Source organism: Juglans microcarpa x Juglans regia, chromosome 1D (genome assembly GCF_004785595.1).
Source record: "Juglans microcarpa x Juglans regia isolate MS1-56 chromosome 1D, Jm3101_v1.0, whole genome shotgun sequence".
Taxonomy (NCBI): Eukaryota; Viridiplantae; Streptophyta; class Magnoliopsida; order Fagales; family Juglandaceae; genus Juglans; species Juglans microcarpa x Juglans regia.
Window position 1 is genome coordinate 18,273,633 of NC_054594.1, and position 19,231 is coordinate 18,292,863.

Genomic DNA, 19,231 nt, shown 5'->3' on the forward strand with positions numbered 1-19,231 from the left:
ATTTCTCAATAATGCCTTGTTTGCATATCAGCGTATGTGATATATGGATAAAATGTGAGTGGGGCCATCAGTGTGGGGTTAAAATATAGCTAAAGTGAAAGTTGCTTTGGGAGGCAAGAGGTTCGTCCATTTGGGATAACGTACTATAATATTACCTTCCCAAGCTCACCGGATAGAATGAACCCCTGGAATTGGATATGAGCCAAGCTCATCATGTTTCTAGGGAAGCAATCGTAATCGTCCTCCTCCACCAAACATCCAGATGATGATGATGATAAGGTGTGTAAGGCTAACATTCTCTACCATTTCTATACATATATATATATATATATATATATATATATATTTGTTCTAACATCTCTTAAATAAGAAGAAAATAAACTTATATTCTTTGAGAAGGAAATGAGAAATTCCCAAAATACATTGCGCTTTCCTTTGTATCTTAATTATTTGGTAACACCGCAGATTTAAACATGTAAGCACACACAATACGACCATTTCTGTATATCATGTCTTGTGCTTACATGTTCCCCAATCCTCATGATCTCATTTATCAACGCTTCAGATTCTTCCCTTCTGTACTGTTTTTTTCCGTCAACGACCCAGATGGAATGCCATTTTTGCACGATTCTCATTCGCTGTAAAGTAAAAAATGGCAAGCGACAGCTCAACATTAGTATGAGCAAATTCTAATTATCATTTCCTTAAAACTTTTCATATATTTATGCAATATGTCTTCAAATAAGGAACATTAACTTATTATATGGACCATAAATTTAATACATACATGCAAATATACTATCACTATGCCAAAGATAAAAAATTAAAATAATATATTTTTTTTAATTTTAATTCTTATTCTCATTTGACACATAAAAAAGACTTAAGTTTAAATGCTAATTAGTTATAAATCAGTGTGTAAAAATACTATATTAAAGAATATTATATATTAATTAATGATTTGTATAAATTCTAAGTATACAAGATTCGCATAAGTCTTTTATAAAAAAAAAAAAAGAAAATATAGATCTTACTATAAGAAAAGTGTAAAAAAATCTTTTTTTATAAAAAATTAAGTGGGACTTGAACTTTTAAAATTTAGCATTACTCTTTTATATTTTATATTGAAGTAATATAGCATTAACATTCTTTAATGTATTTTATATTACTTATAAAAAAAAATGTATTTTATATTTGTTTGTACGTAGATCAGTTATCCACAAACCGAAGGTGCACCAGATAAAGATCATGCGGAGTGGTATTTATTTTGTAAAACTGGGTGTTTTAGAATACTTAATTCTTTTAAGAAAAAAACCGATAAATAATATTAATAATTCGTCGCCCCACAGGAGCAGTAGCCAGCCAGGGCCTTTCTATTTGGAAGACCCAACAAAGCAAAAGCAGAGCAGACCATACCATATTATACCAAACGCACACCACCTGGCTTCTTGACCGAAAGCTCTGTGAGAGAGAGAGAGAGAGAGAGAGAGAGAGAGATGGCTCTGGCAAGCTTTGCGAGACGTAGGGCGTACTTGCTCTCGAGGAATCTCTCGAATTCCACCTCCGATGTGTTCAAGTACTCCCACTCCCTCACTGCCTTCTCCCGAGGATTCGCGTCCTCGGGATCTGATGATAACGACGTCGTCGTTATTGGAGGTGGGCCTGGTGGCTACGTCGCCGCCATCAAAGCCGCCCAGCTTGGCCTCAAGACCACCTGTATTGAGAAGCGTGGGACTCTTGGCGGCACCTGCCTCAACGTCGGCTGCATCCCGTCCAAGGTAGGGTTTTTCTTTCTGATTTTCTATTCTTTTTATGTTTTACAATCCTTTCCTTTTGTAATCTCTTTTAACTGCTTCTTTCCCCTCCCCCTTCCCTTTTTCTTTTTCAATTTTATGTATAACGATTGTGTTGTTCGGTTGAATTTAGTGTTTCTGAGATGATGTGGCATCAATATATCTATGTAACCTGAAAACTATAAAGAGAAGTATTTTAAAATTTAGTGTAATCACATCAACTGTAATTACTTACAAATAGAAATTAGATAAACCATAATTTATCCTACATTTCTTTGTGCCCTTGTTTTAGTGGATCCACTAAATGATATTGGATATGATGTTTTTGGAAATAGTGTCTAAATAATATTGATTTCCGATTGGAGTGGTTGGGCATTGCAAGTGCTGCAATTTGTAAGCCCCAAAAAACTCCAAAAGGAGGTTCTTCATGGCTTGGGAGAGGCTGTTTTTATATGGTGTAACTTCTTTCACATATTAAACAAGTCGTTCTCACTTCCGTTTTCAAGTCCTCTGTTGGTTTTCCAAAAATGGATAACCTACCTGTGCAATCAAGTCCACTATTCAATTAAGCTTACTAATGTTGATTGGTAGATATTGTGTTGGACACTCTTACGTTTGCTAGTGTCCAAGAGTTTGGTGTCAGAACTTTGCTCAAATGAGGTGTTCCCGCAAGATTCATGGTGGTATAGTTGAATTAATCACACTACTAATTTGTTCCCTGGAAATTGGATTGCTAAGGTTGCTTATTGTACAGTAGGCAGGTCTCTATTCATATTATCTAAGTTACTTATTGCCCAGTAAGGTTTCTTTTTACCTATAAAAAGAACTTATTGCCCAGTAGGGAGTTCTTTATTCATCTCTTTCGGGTAAATAAAACCTTTCTTTTTTGTTTAAAAACCGTTCTTTATTCATCTTCCTATTTTATTTTCTTCTTTTCAGGCTCTTCTGCATTCCTCTCACATGTATCATGAAGCCACGCATGCATTTGCCAACCATGGAGTGAAGTTTTCTTCTGTTGAGGTTGATTTACCTGCCATGATGGCCCAAAAAGATAAAGCTGTGGCTAATCTTACTCGAGGAATTGAAGGCTTGTTCAAGAAGAACAAAGTGAACTATGTCAAAGGTTATGGCAAGTTCATTTCTCCCTCTGAAGTTTCTGTGGATACCCCTGATGGTGGTACCACCATTGTTAAAGGCAAGAATATCATAGTTGCTACTGGTTCTGATGTCAAATCTCTACCTGGTATCACCATTGATGAGAAGAGAATTGTATCATCAACGGGCGCTTTAGCTTTGTCTGGAATCCCAAAGAAACTTGTGGTCATTGGAGCAGGCTACATCGGCCTAGAGATGGGTTCAGTCTGGGGCCGTATAGGCTCAGAGATATCTGTTGTTGAGTTTGCCCCAGATATTGTCCCAACCATGGATGGGGAAATTCGTAAGCAATTTCAGCGTTCCCTTGAGAAGCAAGGGATGAAATTCATGCTCAAGACTAAGGTGGTAGGAGTTGATACTTCTGAAAATGGTGTGAAGCTGACCCTTGAACCAGCTGCAGGTGGTGACCAGACCACACTTGAAGCTGATGTTGTTCTTGTCTCTGCTGGCAGAACTCCATTCACAGCTGGACTTGGACTGGACAAAATAGGTGTGGAAACAGATAAGATTGGACGGATTTTAGTCAATGAAAGATTTTCTACAAATGTGCCAGGTGTTTTTGCAATTGGTGATGTAATTCCTGGACCAATGTTAGCCCACAAGGCAGAAGAAGATGGGGTTGCTTGTGTAGAGTTTATAGCAGGTAAGGTAGGTCATGTGGATTATGACAAGGTCCCTGGGGTTGTCTACACTCACCCTGAGGTTGCTTCTGTTGGAAAGACTGAGGAGCAGGTGAAGGCACTTGGTGTTGATTACCGTGTTGGAAAGTTCCCTTTCATGGCGAATAGCAGGGCCAAAGCAATTGATGATGCAGAGGGGTTGGTCAAGATACTGGCTGAAAAGGAGACAGACAAGATATTGGGAGTCCATATTATGGCGCCCAATGCAGGTGAGCTCATTCATGAGGCAGCGATAGCCTTACAGTATGATGCCTCAAGTGAGGATATTGCGCGTGTTTGCCATGCGCATCCAACAATGAGCGAGGCATTGAAGGAAGCTGCCATGGCCACTTATGACAAGCCCATTCACATTTAGAAAGTTGTTTATCGTTTTTCTTTTATTTTTTGTTTCAAAGATTTTGGAATGACTGTGAAGACTTTCCATTTTCTGAATCTTCTGCTCGTGGAAGTAGATGAAGTCTCTGAAATAGAAATGAGCTGCTATTTCTCATTGTTACCATGACAGAATAATTTTGTGTTTTAATAACAACATGAGAGTGGTTTGTTGATCCAGTTGGTGTCTGACTGGGGTTACTGCAGGCTTATTGGATGTGACTTTATTTTGTCTAATTGTTGCATTCGTATATAAATGCATACATTGATGTTTCTATAAATTATCCTTCTTTTTCATAGGTGCACGCCCGTACAACTTGCCTGGAATTTCCTCTTTCTTATTCATTCGATAAACAGATAAGTATTAGAATCAAAGTGCTGTTTATTTTTATCTGATGTGAATTTTTTCGTTCATGTACCCTTTATCCCTTTGGTAAATGTTTTTCTTAAAACTTTTCTGTATACTACCCACAGGCTTCTATCCATCCATCAAATTATTCTGTCAAAATGTGTGAGAAAAAAATGTGGGAGATGGGAGTTCTAGTTTATACCGATGAAGTAGTTACAATTCTAGAAACTCCACTTCTTACTCTGTTCTGTCAAAAAATAAAAAGAAAATGATAATCGAGTGTTGTTTCTACATTTTAACTCAATTCTTCTAGTTGCTTGCTTTTTTTGTCAACTTGATTGCTTCGGCTTTCAGATTTTTTCCATGACTGTCTCTGATGACCCAACTTCATCATACTCTTATCATCCTATGATGTGGTATGAACCTATCATCTAATACCACATCATAGGATGATGAAAATTTGGATGATGTGTATCATTACTCCCCATCAGTAATAATCTTTGGCGTCCTTCCATGTCACTTCTTGTCACTTTATAATTTATTTCTAAAATGCTCCCTTTTCACATGATGCTTGTAAGTGGTTTGTTTCTCTCTAGCCTCTAGGTCCGTGGAATATAGCTTCTTGAAAACTAGTGTTGCTAGCTCCATCTGTTTTGTAATTAACGAAATTGGCCATTAAATGAACGTTGGTTCCATGTGTCCCATATTCTAATTGCAAACTACGCCCTCGAGCCTTCCAGAAATACCGATTTACCCATTGCATATTTAATCACTATTGAACAAAGCTCGCAGCGGAATGGAAAATGGTAAAATCAAAATCAGAGTTGTATTCTAAATTCTAATACCGGAGAAAAAGCAAAGAAAAAAGAAAGAATTCTGAGGGGTTAGGCGAAGGAAACAGCACTTCGGTCTCTGTTTCATAAAGTGGCACTGCATGCTCCAATGTCTTAAAAACAAGAGACCTACAACCCACCAAATAAAACTAAAATAAGAAGGCACATCTAAATATTTTTTTTTAAGTACTAATAAGAGGACAAATATAAATTTTGCTAATATACGATAAGCCTATTCAGTTCTCAGAAAGAACATGTAACAGGAAATCCCCATTCCTGTTAGGGTAACTAAAACCTACACACTTTGCCCAAATGCATCACATCTCCACCAACAATATTAGAGTCCTTCTTTCCTCTTCAACAATATCGAGGGTCTTCTTCCCTCCCTCATTAAACAAGGCCGCCAGGAAAATTATCAGGCTATCAGCAACTCCACCCCCGCTACTTATCTTTGTAATCTCTAGAGTGAAATTGCACAAACTCATCAAGAGGGGAGAAACTCTAAGAGAGTAATCCAGTCATAGGTCCTCTCGCATATCTGGCTTCCTCCTGGCCTGCAAAGCTAGCCGTGCATCTCTCTCCCGCTCAAACTCCCGGTAATCTGTTCGCTGCAAAAATGATACCTTTTCCAAATACTGGTTTGAGCTCTTTTTGTAAGCATCCAACTCATCTTCCAAGCCCTTGTTTTCTTCCTTGAACTCCCCCCAATCCTGTTTTGTCTTGTCAAGCACACTGAGCTTTTGTTTCTTCTTGATTTGTTCAAGCACTGCATCAACAGCAGAAGGTGCGGGACCTTTGGCTTTTTCAGAAGCTTCCTTTGAATCAGCATCAACAAGCTTCTTAACTTCAATTTCTTGGCCGGCAAAGTCCCGAACCTCGGTGATCTATAGAAGGAGATAAATGTGTAAACATATAACTAACGATTGACCATAAACAAAATGGGGGTATTCACCAACGTAACCACCAAAACACATGAAAGAATTTCCCATACTTTCTAGCAATCTATGCCCATGGAAATTGATCTAAATGCACAGGCAGTCTTGGCATAATTTCCAGTGTTTTCGAGCTAATTAGCAGAAGGCCAGAACTGATAGTTAATGTGTTAAAGTCTACCTGCTAATTATTTAAACAAAACTACTTATAAAAAAAAAAACTATTTAAACAAAACTGGTTCTCAAAGAAATTAGGAACTAGACTAAGAAGCAAAAGTCCACCTTAATATTATCAACACAAACCACACCCATTTGTAGCCACAGTGATTTCAAGACTATGAAGGCAATAGGAAATACCAGAACATGAACAAATATCGGAGTAGGCCAATTAAAAAGAAGGTACTAATCAAAGAAGTGCTTACCTCAACTTTCCCCCAGCCAGCTGCAATAGCCGTAGCATCCTTAACAGCAGAAAGTGCAGCAGCAGCAGCAAGCCTCTTGGCCTCATCACTCGTGCTGTCCTGCATGACACTAGGTTCCTTATGTGGTAAAACATGTCTGAGGGATCCTGTATTTGGTGCCAGTCCCAGATATGCCATCCAATTCTATGAAATAAAAACCAAGCAAAAAGAAATAAACAGATGATCTCTAGGCAGGTATTGGACAAGTAATTCCATTATTGAAAATACCATCTACGACAGTTCCATTAGAGAGAGCATAATGATACTCTTACAACTATTTTACAACTCATTTATAACCAACCAATGTGATAGTGCCACTTCATTAAAAATACTAAGGTTTTTTTTTTTGTTTGAATTTCAAATTTAACATAACTACCCCTCCAAATAAAAGCAAGTTGTAAAAAGAGTTGTATATCATTACTCTTAAAAGAATAAAATCCTCACCTTGGATGACTTCTTTGTTTTCTTACTCTCGGATGAACTACGCTTGTTTGGAAAACTTTTGAGTGTCTTAGTAGGTACGCCTTTATTCATCTGTTCCCACATAGCATCTACCCGAGCTTTAATTTCTAGCATTATGAAATGAATACATTGCTTTGTTAAGAATAGCCCTTCATTTCCTGAAGAATACAAAATCATAAATACCCACCATTTTCTTCAGGTTTTGTCTCAGATTTCGAAGTGGGATCAGTTGCTTTTGCAGATTCATTTGATACACCATCCCTTTCATTTAGAGTACCTGAAAAGCAAAATGCAATTGGTTATGAGAGGAAACAAATAACACCCATAATATGCGCGATTGGACTCCTGAATTAATTATTCGGATCATAAAACTCTTATGCAATGAAGATTTTGGATAAGAATGAAATATGCCATTTCCTTTCTAAACATCCAAGATGACAGCAGGTCTAGCAAGGACAAGTACTCATTAGCAATTATTAATAAAAATATATCTAGCTGCTCTTGTATATGTCCGGTGTACACAGGCTATTATCACCTATCCCTATTATCAATAAAAATTTATTTACCAATCATAAATATAAAAATATATTTAGTTCATTTTATCATATCACCATTCTTCGGAGGTTTGGATTTAACCAACTGTAGCCTTGTGGGTGTACAATTAACCACATTGTAGAGGAACAAAATGGCTAGAGACTAGAGTCTTCCAATATCTGTAGTTCCAGACAATCACAATTGATGAGTTAAGATTAATTGTAAGCAGATTCCAATTAATGTATAAACATTCACAAAGCAAACAATCTAGTTGAACATATTCTTCTGATCCAACTACTGCCACTTGAATAGAACCTGGGAGAGAGAGAGAGAGAGAGAGAGAGAGAGAGATGGTGAATTGATTAGTCTAGGATGTGCCTGCACTAAATAGAAAAGTAACTTAAGTTTCATTCCACTCTTAAACGCCCTCATCTAATTTCCATACTAACTTTTACGAGAAGACCATTAATCTTTCACAATACAGTAAAATAACTAAGATATAATAAGCTGCAGACACATGAACGCAAACCCTGTATCAAGGATTCGAAAGCAGTTGTAAAACGAAGTTCTCATTAACTAAAATCGTCCAATGAACTGGTATAATGCAAAAGAAGTTGCAAAATCGACTTCTTTTGCCAAAAAGGAATTCCAATAGTAATATTCTACAATCGTATTCCGAAGCCATTGCAATTAATTATCTCTAATATTTTAAGATTGGGTTACTATCGAGTAAAGGCCCAACTCTATAGCTCATGCAACTTCGGCTACCAAAAGATACAGGAAAAGAAAAAAAAAAAAAAAAAAATTCATCTTGAAGGCAACTCAAAATAAGTGCAATCACGAAAAGAAACCGAGTCTGAGTTGAGTCGCTAAAATTAAACCCGTTTAGCTTAAAATCGTTATGACCGCGATGTATGTATTTTACACGGGGAAAAAAGGATCTCCTAATGTTCCAGGAAAACATACAGAGCCCGAAAAAAAATTATTGCGTCGGGAGTTTCATAATGAGATATTAAAACCCAAAAAGGAAATAGAAACTAAAAGTATAAAAAGATTAAAAGAAAAAGGTACCTGTTCCTGAGGTGTGGGATCCGTTCGTTGTAGCCATTAAAGAGAGAGTTCATGGAATGGAAGCAATCTCGCTGCTGATTTAGGGGATTTTGTTCTTACTCCGTCGGATCAGAGTCCGTGATGGGCCATTCCGGGTCGGAGTGATCCGGGCTTTACTCAGTTAGGTTAAGTTTGGTCCGAGCCCAGCCTGGGCCCTAGTATAAGTCCCGTCAAAGCGAAATTATAAGTATTTAATAAGAAAAATTCTACTCATCATCTTTACACCACACACCATACATACTTTTTTTTTATTTTTTTATCTTACAAATATGTAGAAGAAATCAATTAGTTTAGAAAGAATAAAATCAAAAGAAATTTTAAAAAAATTAAAAAATAAAAATAAGTGTGATGTGTTGTGTGTGAGGATGATGAGTAGCAAAACTAATTTAATAAAGTGATATATTTGTTTGATCTTGATAAAATTAAATTTATAAATTAACATAACTTGATATAGTATGTCAAATTATAAAATATTTTTTTACTATAAAATAGATCTAATATATCACTTCAATACATTATTATGTAAGTTTGCTTTTGTTATCTTCAATAAATAGAATGTTTCAAGATGATAAGTATTCAAAAAATGTCATTTTCTTTACTACTATAAAGTCTTACACCTGAGTGACTATAGTGGATCAAGTTCCTTTGAGAAAAGTAATGCTATATACAGTCATGGAGTGCGGCTGCACAATCATTTTGAAAAAGAGTAGAGTCTTCTATTAAAAAATTATATATATATTTTCATGTAAGTCTCGTATTTACTCACTTTTTTCAAAGGGATTGTACGGCGCTTACACACTCCACGACTGCAAGTATCATTTCTCCTTTAAGAATGTCCTCTAATGATACTATATAATCATCTTCTTACATATTATGATGCAAGAAATATGTTTGATCTACCAACAAAATTTACAAAATTAAACTTACAAAGTGATGTGGCACAATGTTATATATCATATGGTAAAGCTTTGCTATTAAGTAAATTTGATGCATCATATCAAACCGCATTATTTTGTAAAATCTATTTACAGACCCAACAATTTTCGTAAAACAATCAAATAAAAGAAAATGGATTAGTTACACTTAAGGCTCATTTGGATACTAAGAATATTTCAGAATATCTATGAATAATAGTGAAATAGTTTGTGAATAGTAGTGAAATGATTTAAGTTAAAATGCTTTTTTGAGTTTTGGAAAAGCAAAGAGAAAAGGTTGAATAAAATATTATAAAGTTCAAAGATTGTTTGAATTTTATTTTTGAATTTTATTTTTATTTTGAAATTTAAAAATGTTGTATCGTTTTTTATGTTTTGTTTGAAAGTTTGTGAAAATTGTAATGATTAGGTAATTATTAGATAAAAAGTTGAAGATTTAAAATTGAAAAATATTTTGTATTTGAGTGATGCTTGTAAATAAAATATTTGAGAATATTTGAGAACAATTGTCTTTCCAAATGAGCCCTCAAAAACTACAAATTATCACCTCTTTTTCAAGATTTTGTGCCTGAACTACAAAATACTTAGATATGCATCCTACATTGCTCATATCTTTGACCTTCTTTATGCTCAATTCTGCCAAAGAGGAACTATAACGAACCAGATCATATGATAAGAAACCAGATCAAAGACTTTTTTTTATGGGCAAGGGAAAATATTGTAGGTGTGGCAACGCTCTTCTTTTGGGTTTTATTTTTTTAATTTTATTTGAAAAATATTGTTATTCGTCCTAAAGTTAATTGTTCTCAGTCACACTTGTTGATTAACACATTTTAACTGTCCATTTACATGTAGACATTGAAAACCACTTGAAGTTTACAGTATCAACAAATGTGACTGAAAATGACAAAATGTAAGATGCATTGACCGGGAAAAGCTTCTTTGAATGCATATAAAAGAAGTTCTTTCCATGGTGGGTGGCCATTGGAAGCTGCACATTAGACAAGTGCATGAGCATGGCCTAAGAGATTGCAGTAACTCCAAAAAATCTTTTTATAAAAAGTACATACGAGACTTGCCAATCCTCATTTTGGCCTGAATTGGTTATGGATGGATTATCAAAACAGAGTAGACCTCTCACATATGTCGCAATCCAAGATTCTTAAAACACTTGTGATTCCTTCAATCTTAATAACGCAGCATGAGCTTCGTCAACCATATATTGTTTGTGGGCAATGACTCAATCTCAAAAGCTGGATGGGCATTCAATCACATTGGTGAAACATATTCAGCCTTTGCAGGCTTTTCTCAATAGACAAATGATTGGGCTCAAAACAAAGTTCAGGTATCTGCAAAGAGTACAGATTTATATTTTATTTCAAACAATATCAATCACCATGGCATAACTAAAATACAGCACAGAAGAGTTCATCAACATCAGTTTCGCATAGCATGTGAGTTCTTCAAATATCACCTATCCATGAAATGGACCTGATTTTACACCTTATGCATAACAAAGCTCCACTGAACAGGCAGCATAACAGGATCAAGGATGAATTGCCTTTTCGATTCAGATTTGAACGGTTGTGGGTTTGTAGTCGATTACAAGGACTTTATCCAACTTGGGAAGGAACAAGTTTGAAAATTCAACATGGGCAGGATGAGCTATATACTCAGCAATACCTTCTGTACTCTCGAAAGTAGACTCAAAAACATGAGTGAAGCCTTGATGCAGGCTTTCAATGCTCACATCCCCGCCCCTGTTAGATAAGAAACAAAAAATTGAGGGACAAATTTAGGACTTCCCTATCGATCGATTGACGATTCTTGACAGATTATATGCAGTGATCCAGGAAAAGCACTAGCTACTCCATAATGACTAATCAATTTAAAACGAGGAGATATTTACCACCTTATAATCTACTCATTATGTTCGTATTCTCAATTTGGGACTGGGATGTCTCAAGACTCAAATAGAAATCAGGGTTCAAAAGCTCTATGTGCCATCATTAACAAGCCCTAATCACCTTCCCACATCAAATTGCGTTCTTCGTACAGTCTGGGACCATAAAATCCAGAAAATGGTTTCGCTCGAAACAATAAAAGAGTCATCTTTGTAAAGATTATGTAACATTATCTAATGGGCTAAAATCTCTTATCCAACTCCCCCATCTAACTTTTACTTGAAAAAAAAAAAAAAAAAAACACAAGTAGAAAACAAACATGGGATCCAGATCCAAACCAGAACAAATGAAGAAAACTGTTTTTTTTTTTTCCCAGAAGTAGTTGGAAATACTACATCTGAAAGATAATTGAGAGAGTAAATTTACCAGTGGAAGGACTTCAAGGGTTCGACAAGATTGACGAGGTTGGCATAACCCTTGATGAGTTGATCGATCTCGTCCTGTGGCGTTTCATCTTTGAACCTTGCTAATAGAACGTGTTTCACCAATCCCTCCGCTTCCCCCATCTCTCAGACCGACTCTCTTCGGATCCGCCCGTTTCTCCTCTTGGAAGTTATATTAAAATAGCCGGTTTGCACTTGATCTGGTTGTTGGGACTTCTGCCAACTCTTCTGGTGACGATGCGAGATTGTGGGAGGAGCATCTACTCGAAAACAGTTCCTCTTCGAAACGGCCCATCTGCACTTAGCAGAGTAACAGCCCCCAATTATAATTAGACACGTAGAAAAGTGGGCTAAATATACAATACAGAAGTACACACCTGATTACAGCTTGTACCCCTTCGTTTAAAAGAAAAATCTAACTGTAAGCGATTATGCATACTAATACGCGCACCCATTCAATATGATTGGTTAGAAAGTAGATTTTATTGAAAACAGTACTAATTTGAATTTAGAATATAAAAGTAACAACATTAGCACGCAGATTGGTACGCAAACTTGCTTGTACATAGCAAAACTCTCCTTTGGAATCCCTTCCCATTGCGAACAACCCGTACCCCTTCCCCAGATCACAGCTCCATGAACGACAGCAACTGTGAGAAACGTTCGGACGTCGCCACCACCAAGCTTCGTCCCCGCCACCAAGATCCGTCGCCCACCACAGTAGCGTCGCCCCGCCACCAAGCTCCGTCGTCCACCACAAGTTGTCTTCGTAGTTTTAATGCACTCGGCGTCGCACACCACAGTATAAATCATTGCGCCGCCACCAAGCTCCGTCACCCACCAAGTCGTCGCCCACCACAATTCTCGTTGCCCACTCAATGGTTTGATTTTCACCACTTTGTAATTGTTATAGTATGCTTGTAATCTGGGCAATATGTCGGTATTGTGTTGATCATCACATCCATTGAGGCTTTGGGCAGCAAGTGTTTGTAAAAACGACTCAAAGAAATCTAGCTTGGGTGCGTCGATCATCACATCCACTGAAGCACATGTACTAAGTAAATTTTATAACCATGAAATTTTTTATACTGTTTTACTAATTCAAATTGGAGAACTACTAATTACAGTTTTTTTTTTTTTTTTAAATAAGAATTTGCTAGTTAGCTTCAGATTTGCATGTACTTCATATTGTGCCTAACTTCAGACTTAAAGAAATCTGAATGTATTGCATATTGTGTTTGTAAAAAAGACTTGAAGAAATTTGCATGTATTCCATATTGTGCCTAGCTTCAGATTTTTTTTTCCTTGCGTTTATCCTTATTTTGTGTTTCTTATTTTGTAACAAAGGACCTAATTTGGAGTTTCGATAGTGATGAAGTTGAGAACATGATGAGTCACACATGTGTAGAACGTGAAGATGTAGAAGTTGTGAACGTGGAAGATATTGTGAATGTGAAAAATCGCGTTCGTATGGATGATGATGTGAATGTAGAAGATGAAGTGAATGTGGAAGATGGAGTCTATGTGGATGATGGAGTCTATGTGGATGATGGAGTCAGTGTGAATGATGAAGTGAATTTAATTTCTTTTTCGAGTAGTGGTCCTTTGGAGCCATTTATCATTATGATATTTGATGACGTAGAAGACGCCCAAGCATTTTAGAATGCGTATGCAAGATGTCATTCGGACCCATCATACTCAATTGTCAAAAGAGGAGAAAAAACTTGTTGCATTTTATCGATATCGGAAGGATTATGACGAGAAATGAGCAAACAAAAAGAAAGAATAATTCTAAAACTTATTGAGACAAAGATTGTATGTAAAATAATAATGAGATAAAAAAAAAGAGGGTAAAAAGTGAATAGTATGTAAGTTTGTAATTGAACATAACCACGTGCTACTTACACTGATAAGTACTACTTTGCTTCGTGGACATAGGTGAGTCACACATGTCCAAAAAATACTTATTATGACTTTAAATGAGTTCGGTGTACTGACAAGGAAGATAATATCAGTGTTGAGTAAAGAAGCAGAGGGTGACTTTAACGTTGGTTGTATTGGCAAAGATGTAGAAAATTCACAGATGGTATTGGATCTTTCACGGGTCCAATGAAAGGGCGCCCAAAATCTTTGAGAGCAAAGAACCCAAAAGAGATTCAACCAACGAAGGAAATGCGTTGTAGCATTTACAAAAATGAGGTATATGCTTGGAACAATTGTCCTTCAATGAAGTATTGTAGCTTTTGAATATCATGATTTATTGGTTTTTAATCAAATATCTAAACTTTTTATTTTTGGTATTTTATGTTGTTTATGTAAGGATATTGGGCATATAGCTGTGGTCGATAACTCTAACTTGGATGCTTAATTGAAATTTGCTTATGTATATGATTAAGACTTTTGTTTTTTGTTATATTATGGATATAAGTCCTTAAATGTAATGTGATTCTTTTGGTTTTTTGATTAATGTGACAGGAAGGTTATGAAACTTTATGAAACTTGTGAAGCATTTGTGGATTGAAGCTTGTGAAGCTTTCTTTCTGAAGCTTATTCTTTTGGCTTCAAGTGTTTTGAACTTATGTAATTATGAATATTTAATGGAGGATTGCACTTATGTAATCCTGAACTTGAGTTTTGAAATTCAACTATTAGTTTTGAGTTTATGGGCATCTTATTGTTTGGTTTTTAGCTTTATGTAATTATTGCAAAACCTGTCCATAAGTTGTCCAAAACTTATCTATAACATTTTAAAATACTGACCAAAACCTGTCCATAACAATCGAAAACATGATCTTCCAAAACCTGCCCAAGACATGTCCATAACATTTCGAAACATTGACAAAAGCCAACTCATTACATCACATGTTCATTAAATTCACTAAACACGACTAATTACATCACATGTTCATTACAATCAGTTGTCCAATGCTAATACAACTTACATGAGTCGAAGCATTGCCCGACATACACAAATGTTTTTGGGATGCATAAAAATTATAGTAGAAATTGCAATAAAAGACAACCACGATATCAACAACGCTTTCAAAGTTCCATTTTGCTTCTTCTCCATTGCTTTATATTTTGCTCGTTCGATCATTACATGTTCATGAAATAACCTCTCATTCTTTCATTGAGCTAACTCCAACGTCATATTGCAGCATAATTTTTTTCACTTTCAAGATCAATCCATTCAAAAAATTCACATTGTTTATTGATCTTATAGTTTGGGCAGTTGTAAAATCTTCTACCAAAACTATTAGCATTTCCAGAGATTCAGAGTTTCAATGGAATGCCATAGTAGCAAAGTGGCCTGTCCAAACTTGCTTTATTTTTCCCTCTTGAAGTCCACGTACTTGAACTAGTATTAGTACTTGAACTTGTCATTTGCTGGAAAATAGATAAACATAGTCCACAATAAAGAAAATATAGTCCACAAGCAACACTATGTGGTAACCTAACAATCTGGGCCATGCAACCATCTCTCAATACAATAAAATAAATCAGATATCTTACAAACCATGCCACCACACTACAACAGGTGATGCTTTTTGCGACGCAAGTAACTCGCCGCAACAAGGTAGCAAACTATCGAAAATATCCTTCAGGCACATTTATTTCATCACAGAAAAAAGCTGCGATTTTATGCTGACATTTGCTCTGATTTTCGCCGATACTAGAATCGCAACTGATATGCAATATTTTCGTCAATTTGCACGCTGGAAAAGCCATAAACTTAGTCACCGTTATTCCCATCCAATGAAACTATTTGGTCGCTGCAGAACCGCACCAGTACTCCTTGCAATTTGAAGTTCGTCGCGATGTTCACCTTTATTTTGGTGATTTCAAAACCGCCAGGGAAGTTACTTGCAGTGTAATCAGCAGTCGAAGGAAAGTTGGGAACCCATGGGTAATATTATTCACAATGTTTGCCCAAAATGCCGATTCCCAAAATCAAGTGAGGTAAATGTTTTTAGGATTTTTCGGCGTATTAAGGATTTAACTTAGGTCTCAAAAATTTTCCTTTTCTAACGATTGTTAAAGTAATTCCCTTAATTTGGGTCTAAAATTTCACAAAATTTCATAAATTTTATAAAATTTCTTATATTTCATAAAAGTTCTATATTCATGATCTATGGTGTTTGAGCATGATTTGCGTATGCATATTGGTGTTTGAGCATGATTTGCACTGGATGGATTATAAATCAATTACTTGCAAGTAATTAGCACCATAAACATTCAAAGTACATTTGAGCATGTTATTCTTACTTTTTTTAGCTCCATTGGGTCTGCAAATTATATGGTTTTCCTACACATGATCATGACACACACACACACACACACAGAGGCCTTATATAAAATATATTTTGATCAATTTTGCTGCGCATGTTTTGGCCATAACCAAGCATACAAAACTATGGTTTAAACCAATGCCTACATCTAGTTTTAAAACATGCCAAAAATGAATATTAATCCCTGTACATATAACATTCAACCAAATTGCATGCATATAAAACTAGTAGAGAGGATGCTATAAAAGAAACTGGAGGGCAGTTTCTACCTGATGAGATGATCATCTTATCAGCTAGAAATTACTCTTTCAAAGGTTTATATTTGATAACTTGGTTTAGCAATCCCACAATGCATCCATACTTGCTATTTCAACATGCCAGCAGTTCTACTATCTCTACATGTACATCATGTACATACTCTATAGAAATTTTTACACTTGGAAGTTGTTTGAGGCATTGGCTAGCACATCCCAGAAAAGCTTTGCCCTTAGAAGATGGATTGACCTATTACAAAACACATCAATGTCATAAAATCAGACCATATCCTACATCCAATTCCATACAACCACCAACCTAGAATAAGTTATGGTCATCCCTATACCATGCATCATGAAGTACTTACAATGGCCAAAAGAAAAAAACGCTCATCTTTTTTCTTCAGCCTAAAACAACCTAAACAAAATTCCTTAAAGTATCCTCAAATTAAATTAGTATATATTTTCCTTCATTTGCCGCTGAGATTGATTTGTATAAACAAATGAAGGGCATACATGTCATTTAGTTACAAGCGCAAATTTAATGGCCTTTTCCAAAATATTATGATGATGAGATAATTTGAAAGTCATGAGTTTAAATTTACCTGATGTTGACAAGGCCAAAACCAACCTCTTGTGTACCACCTCGACTGGAATCATAACTTGTTCCATATGTAATATTGCCTATACAAGAACCCAGTGTATAATAGCAGTAATTTAAGTTGAAATCTAGTTTTACAAAATTGGCTAATGTTAATATATCAAACTATTTTACTAGAACACTATAACAATAGTTCTAATCTAATTATACTTGTCTATCTTATACAACATTAAAACAGACCTACAAATGAAAGCATTAAATAATTAAGAGGATATCTCCATGCAATAGGCTACAAATCCAAAGCTGGCCAATTTAGCTACCACCTATGACCTATGTAATTTAATAGCATGCAAGAATATATGTGGGCCAATTTCTCTAATCCAGTTAGATTATACAACATGTTATCCTCACAAAGTGTATTCAATGAAACAATTAGAAACTTAGAACAATATATAATATCTCTTGAATATATTGAGATATATATCATCACTGAATGACTCATACATGAGCTATCAAATCTGGATAAAATAGTGGTATCCCTATTCTTACTATTTCTACTTCATTCATCAATGAATTAGTAGTTTCCCTCCCTTTTACTAACAACATTTGAAAGACGTACTAGTACTTTTGGATGGATTGATCACGAAACCAAGTAACCAGAAAAAAAAATTAGGAAAAAAAATTATTAACTCTTTAAGTTCCACATTACCTCCATGAGCTTCCTTCATCCTCTCCAATAGCTCCATTTATTGCAGCGATCATGATATCGCCGCAATAGCTCCATTTATATGTTGCGTCTAGATTTTCGTCGCATTAGCTAATTCTTGTTGCGTCGATTTTGTTGGCCGTAAGGAAAATCATATCAATCGGTTTTTAACGGCATAATTATACTCACCGAAAAATCTCATTGACAAAAAGTTATGCATTACCTTATTTCTGGCAACACTGTAGCGCATCAAATAATATATACCTTCGAAAACCAGGAAAAGCAACGCATAAACCCAATTCATTTGCGGCGATCTCATTAGCTGCGCCTCACTAACACCGCAAAAACTCTTAATTTTCAACGATCTACTTAAGCGACAGAATATCATTCGATGTTCTGTAATTGGTGCTAATTTGCGACCAAAACCAATCGCAGGAAAAGAAAACCGCAGCAAAAGCTAGGTTATGTTGTAGTGCCTTCATGATATCAAATTTTAACTTTAAAGAAAGGTCACAACAAGAGTTATCAATAGTGGTGGCCACTAGGCAAGCAACCGACCCTTATACCCCTAATCAGATCGAGGGATTAGACACATTAACTGGGAAAGTTCTTCATTCTACTTAGTTCAAATCTATCTGGGAAGGACTTCCAAAACAAGAATGTTTTGGTTGTTGGGTCTGGGAATTCGGGCATGGAAATTGTTCTACCCTACAGTAATATGATGTCACTGAATTACATGATCAAAAAATATTTTATTTAATTTGTGAACTGAGATAATTATAAGGTCATGAACAAACAAGATTGATGATCTAGACACAACTTAGTACAATTGACCAATCATGTCTAGCTAGAGGCCGGATTCTACACTAACAAATGCCATATTGGACAATTGAGCTAAGTTTGACAATAAAATAAACTATAAAAGTTAGGTTGGTGGTTGCCTTCAAACTAAAGGCCAAACACCATCAATCATTATCATAAACCATTGGAATTAGAAAATACAAGGAAAGAAATAATATAAGGGTTTTCTTCATCATGATCATATTAGAGTTAGTACTACATAGATTGGTACCTTTTGGATATTTTTGTTTATTAATAAAAGAGATAATATGATGATCATCATCTTCTCAAACTAAAGATCACCCATACATTCAACTGATCAGATAAGCAAAAGGTTGGAATACATCTTATCAGAAGAAACTTCATATTATAAAGCTTATTTATAATCAACGGATTGAAGTCTTCATAGTTTATTAATATAGGCAACAAGATATATATAAAAGATCAGAAACTTCCAATATATATATATATATATATATATATATATATATATATACATGCTCCAAACCATACCCAAATATTAATGCACCAAGGACATATATAGTGAATTAACATTGATTAATGCATATCCCTCCTTC

At 35.5% G+C, this 19,231-nt stretch overlaps 4 protein-coding genes across 5 annotated transcripts; 1 reads left to right on the plus strand and 3 right to left on the minus strand.

Moving 5' to 3' along the window:
- Positions 1-209: 209 nt before the first annotated feature.
- Positions 210-4,176, plus strand: LOC121237664 (dihydrolipoyl dehydrogenase 1, mitochondrial). The gene is made up of 3 exons (XM_041134510.1): positions 210-279; positions 1,350-1,778; positions 2,733-4,176. Exons 2-3 carry the CDS (start codon positions 1,497-1,499, stop codon positions 3,981-3,983), a joined length of 1,533 nt encoding a protein of 510 aa, XP_040990444.1. The 5' UTR covers positions 210-279; positions 1,350-1,496; the 3' UTR covers positions 3,984-4,176.
- A 1,057-nt stretch (positions 4,177-5,233) lies between these two features.
- LOC121237915 (craniofacial development protein 1) lies at positions 5,234-8,789 on the minus strand. 2 transcript variants are annotated; one of them, XM_041134857.1, is made up of 6 exons: positions 8,643-8,695; positions 7,649-7,886; positions 7,225-7,314; positions 7,020-7,144; positions 6,537-6,719; positions 5,234-6,066 (listed from the first exon to the last, which is right to left on the minus strand). In XM_041134857.1, the coding sequence occupies exons 4-6, from the start codon at positions 7,119-7,121 to the stop codon at positions 5,701-5,703; spliced, it is 651 nt and encodes a 216-aa protein (XP_040990791.1). In that variant the 5' UTR covers positions 7,122-7,144; positions 7,225-7,314; positions 7,649-7,886; positions 8,643-8,695; the 3' UTR covers positions 5,234-5,700. The 2 variants fall into 2 exon arrangements, with proteins under 2 accessions (XP_040990791.1, XP_040990784.1); XM_041134850.1 differs by lacking the exon at positions 7,649-7,886 and having other exon boundaries at positions 8,643-8,789.
- Positions 8,790-10,966: 2,177 nt separating this feature from the next.
- LOC121238046 (stress-response A/B barrel domain-containing protein HS1) lies at positions 10,967-12,234 on the minus strand. The gene is made up of 2 exons (XM_041134915.1): positions 11,947-12,234; positions 10,967-11,376 (listed from the first exon to the last, which is right to left on the minus strand). The coding sequence occupies exons 1-2, from the start codon at positions 12,084-12,086 to the stop codon at positions 11,187-11,189; spliced, it is 330 nt and encodes a 109-aa protein (XP_040990849.1). The 5' UTR covers positions 12,087-12,234; the 3' UTR covers positions 10,967-11,186.
- On the minus strand, positions 12,090-13,007 carry LOC121237971. Its single transcript, XM_041134910.1, has 3 exons — positions 12,552-13,007; positions 12,341-12,372; positions 12,090-12,258 (listed from the first exon to the last, which is right to left on the minus strand). Exons 1-3 carry the CDS (start codon positions 12,993-12,995, stop codon positions 12,090-12,092), a joined length of 645 nt encoding a protein of 214 aa, XP_040990844.1. The 5' UTR covers positions 12,996-13,007.
- Between the last annotated feature and the right edge of the window lie 6,224 nt (positions 13,008-19,231).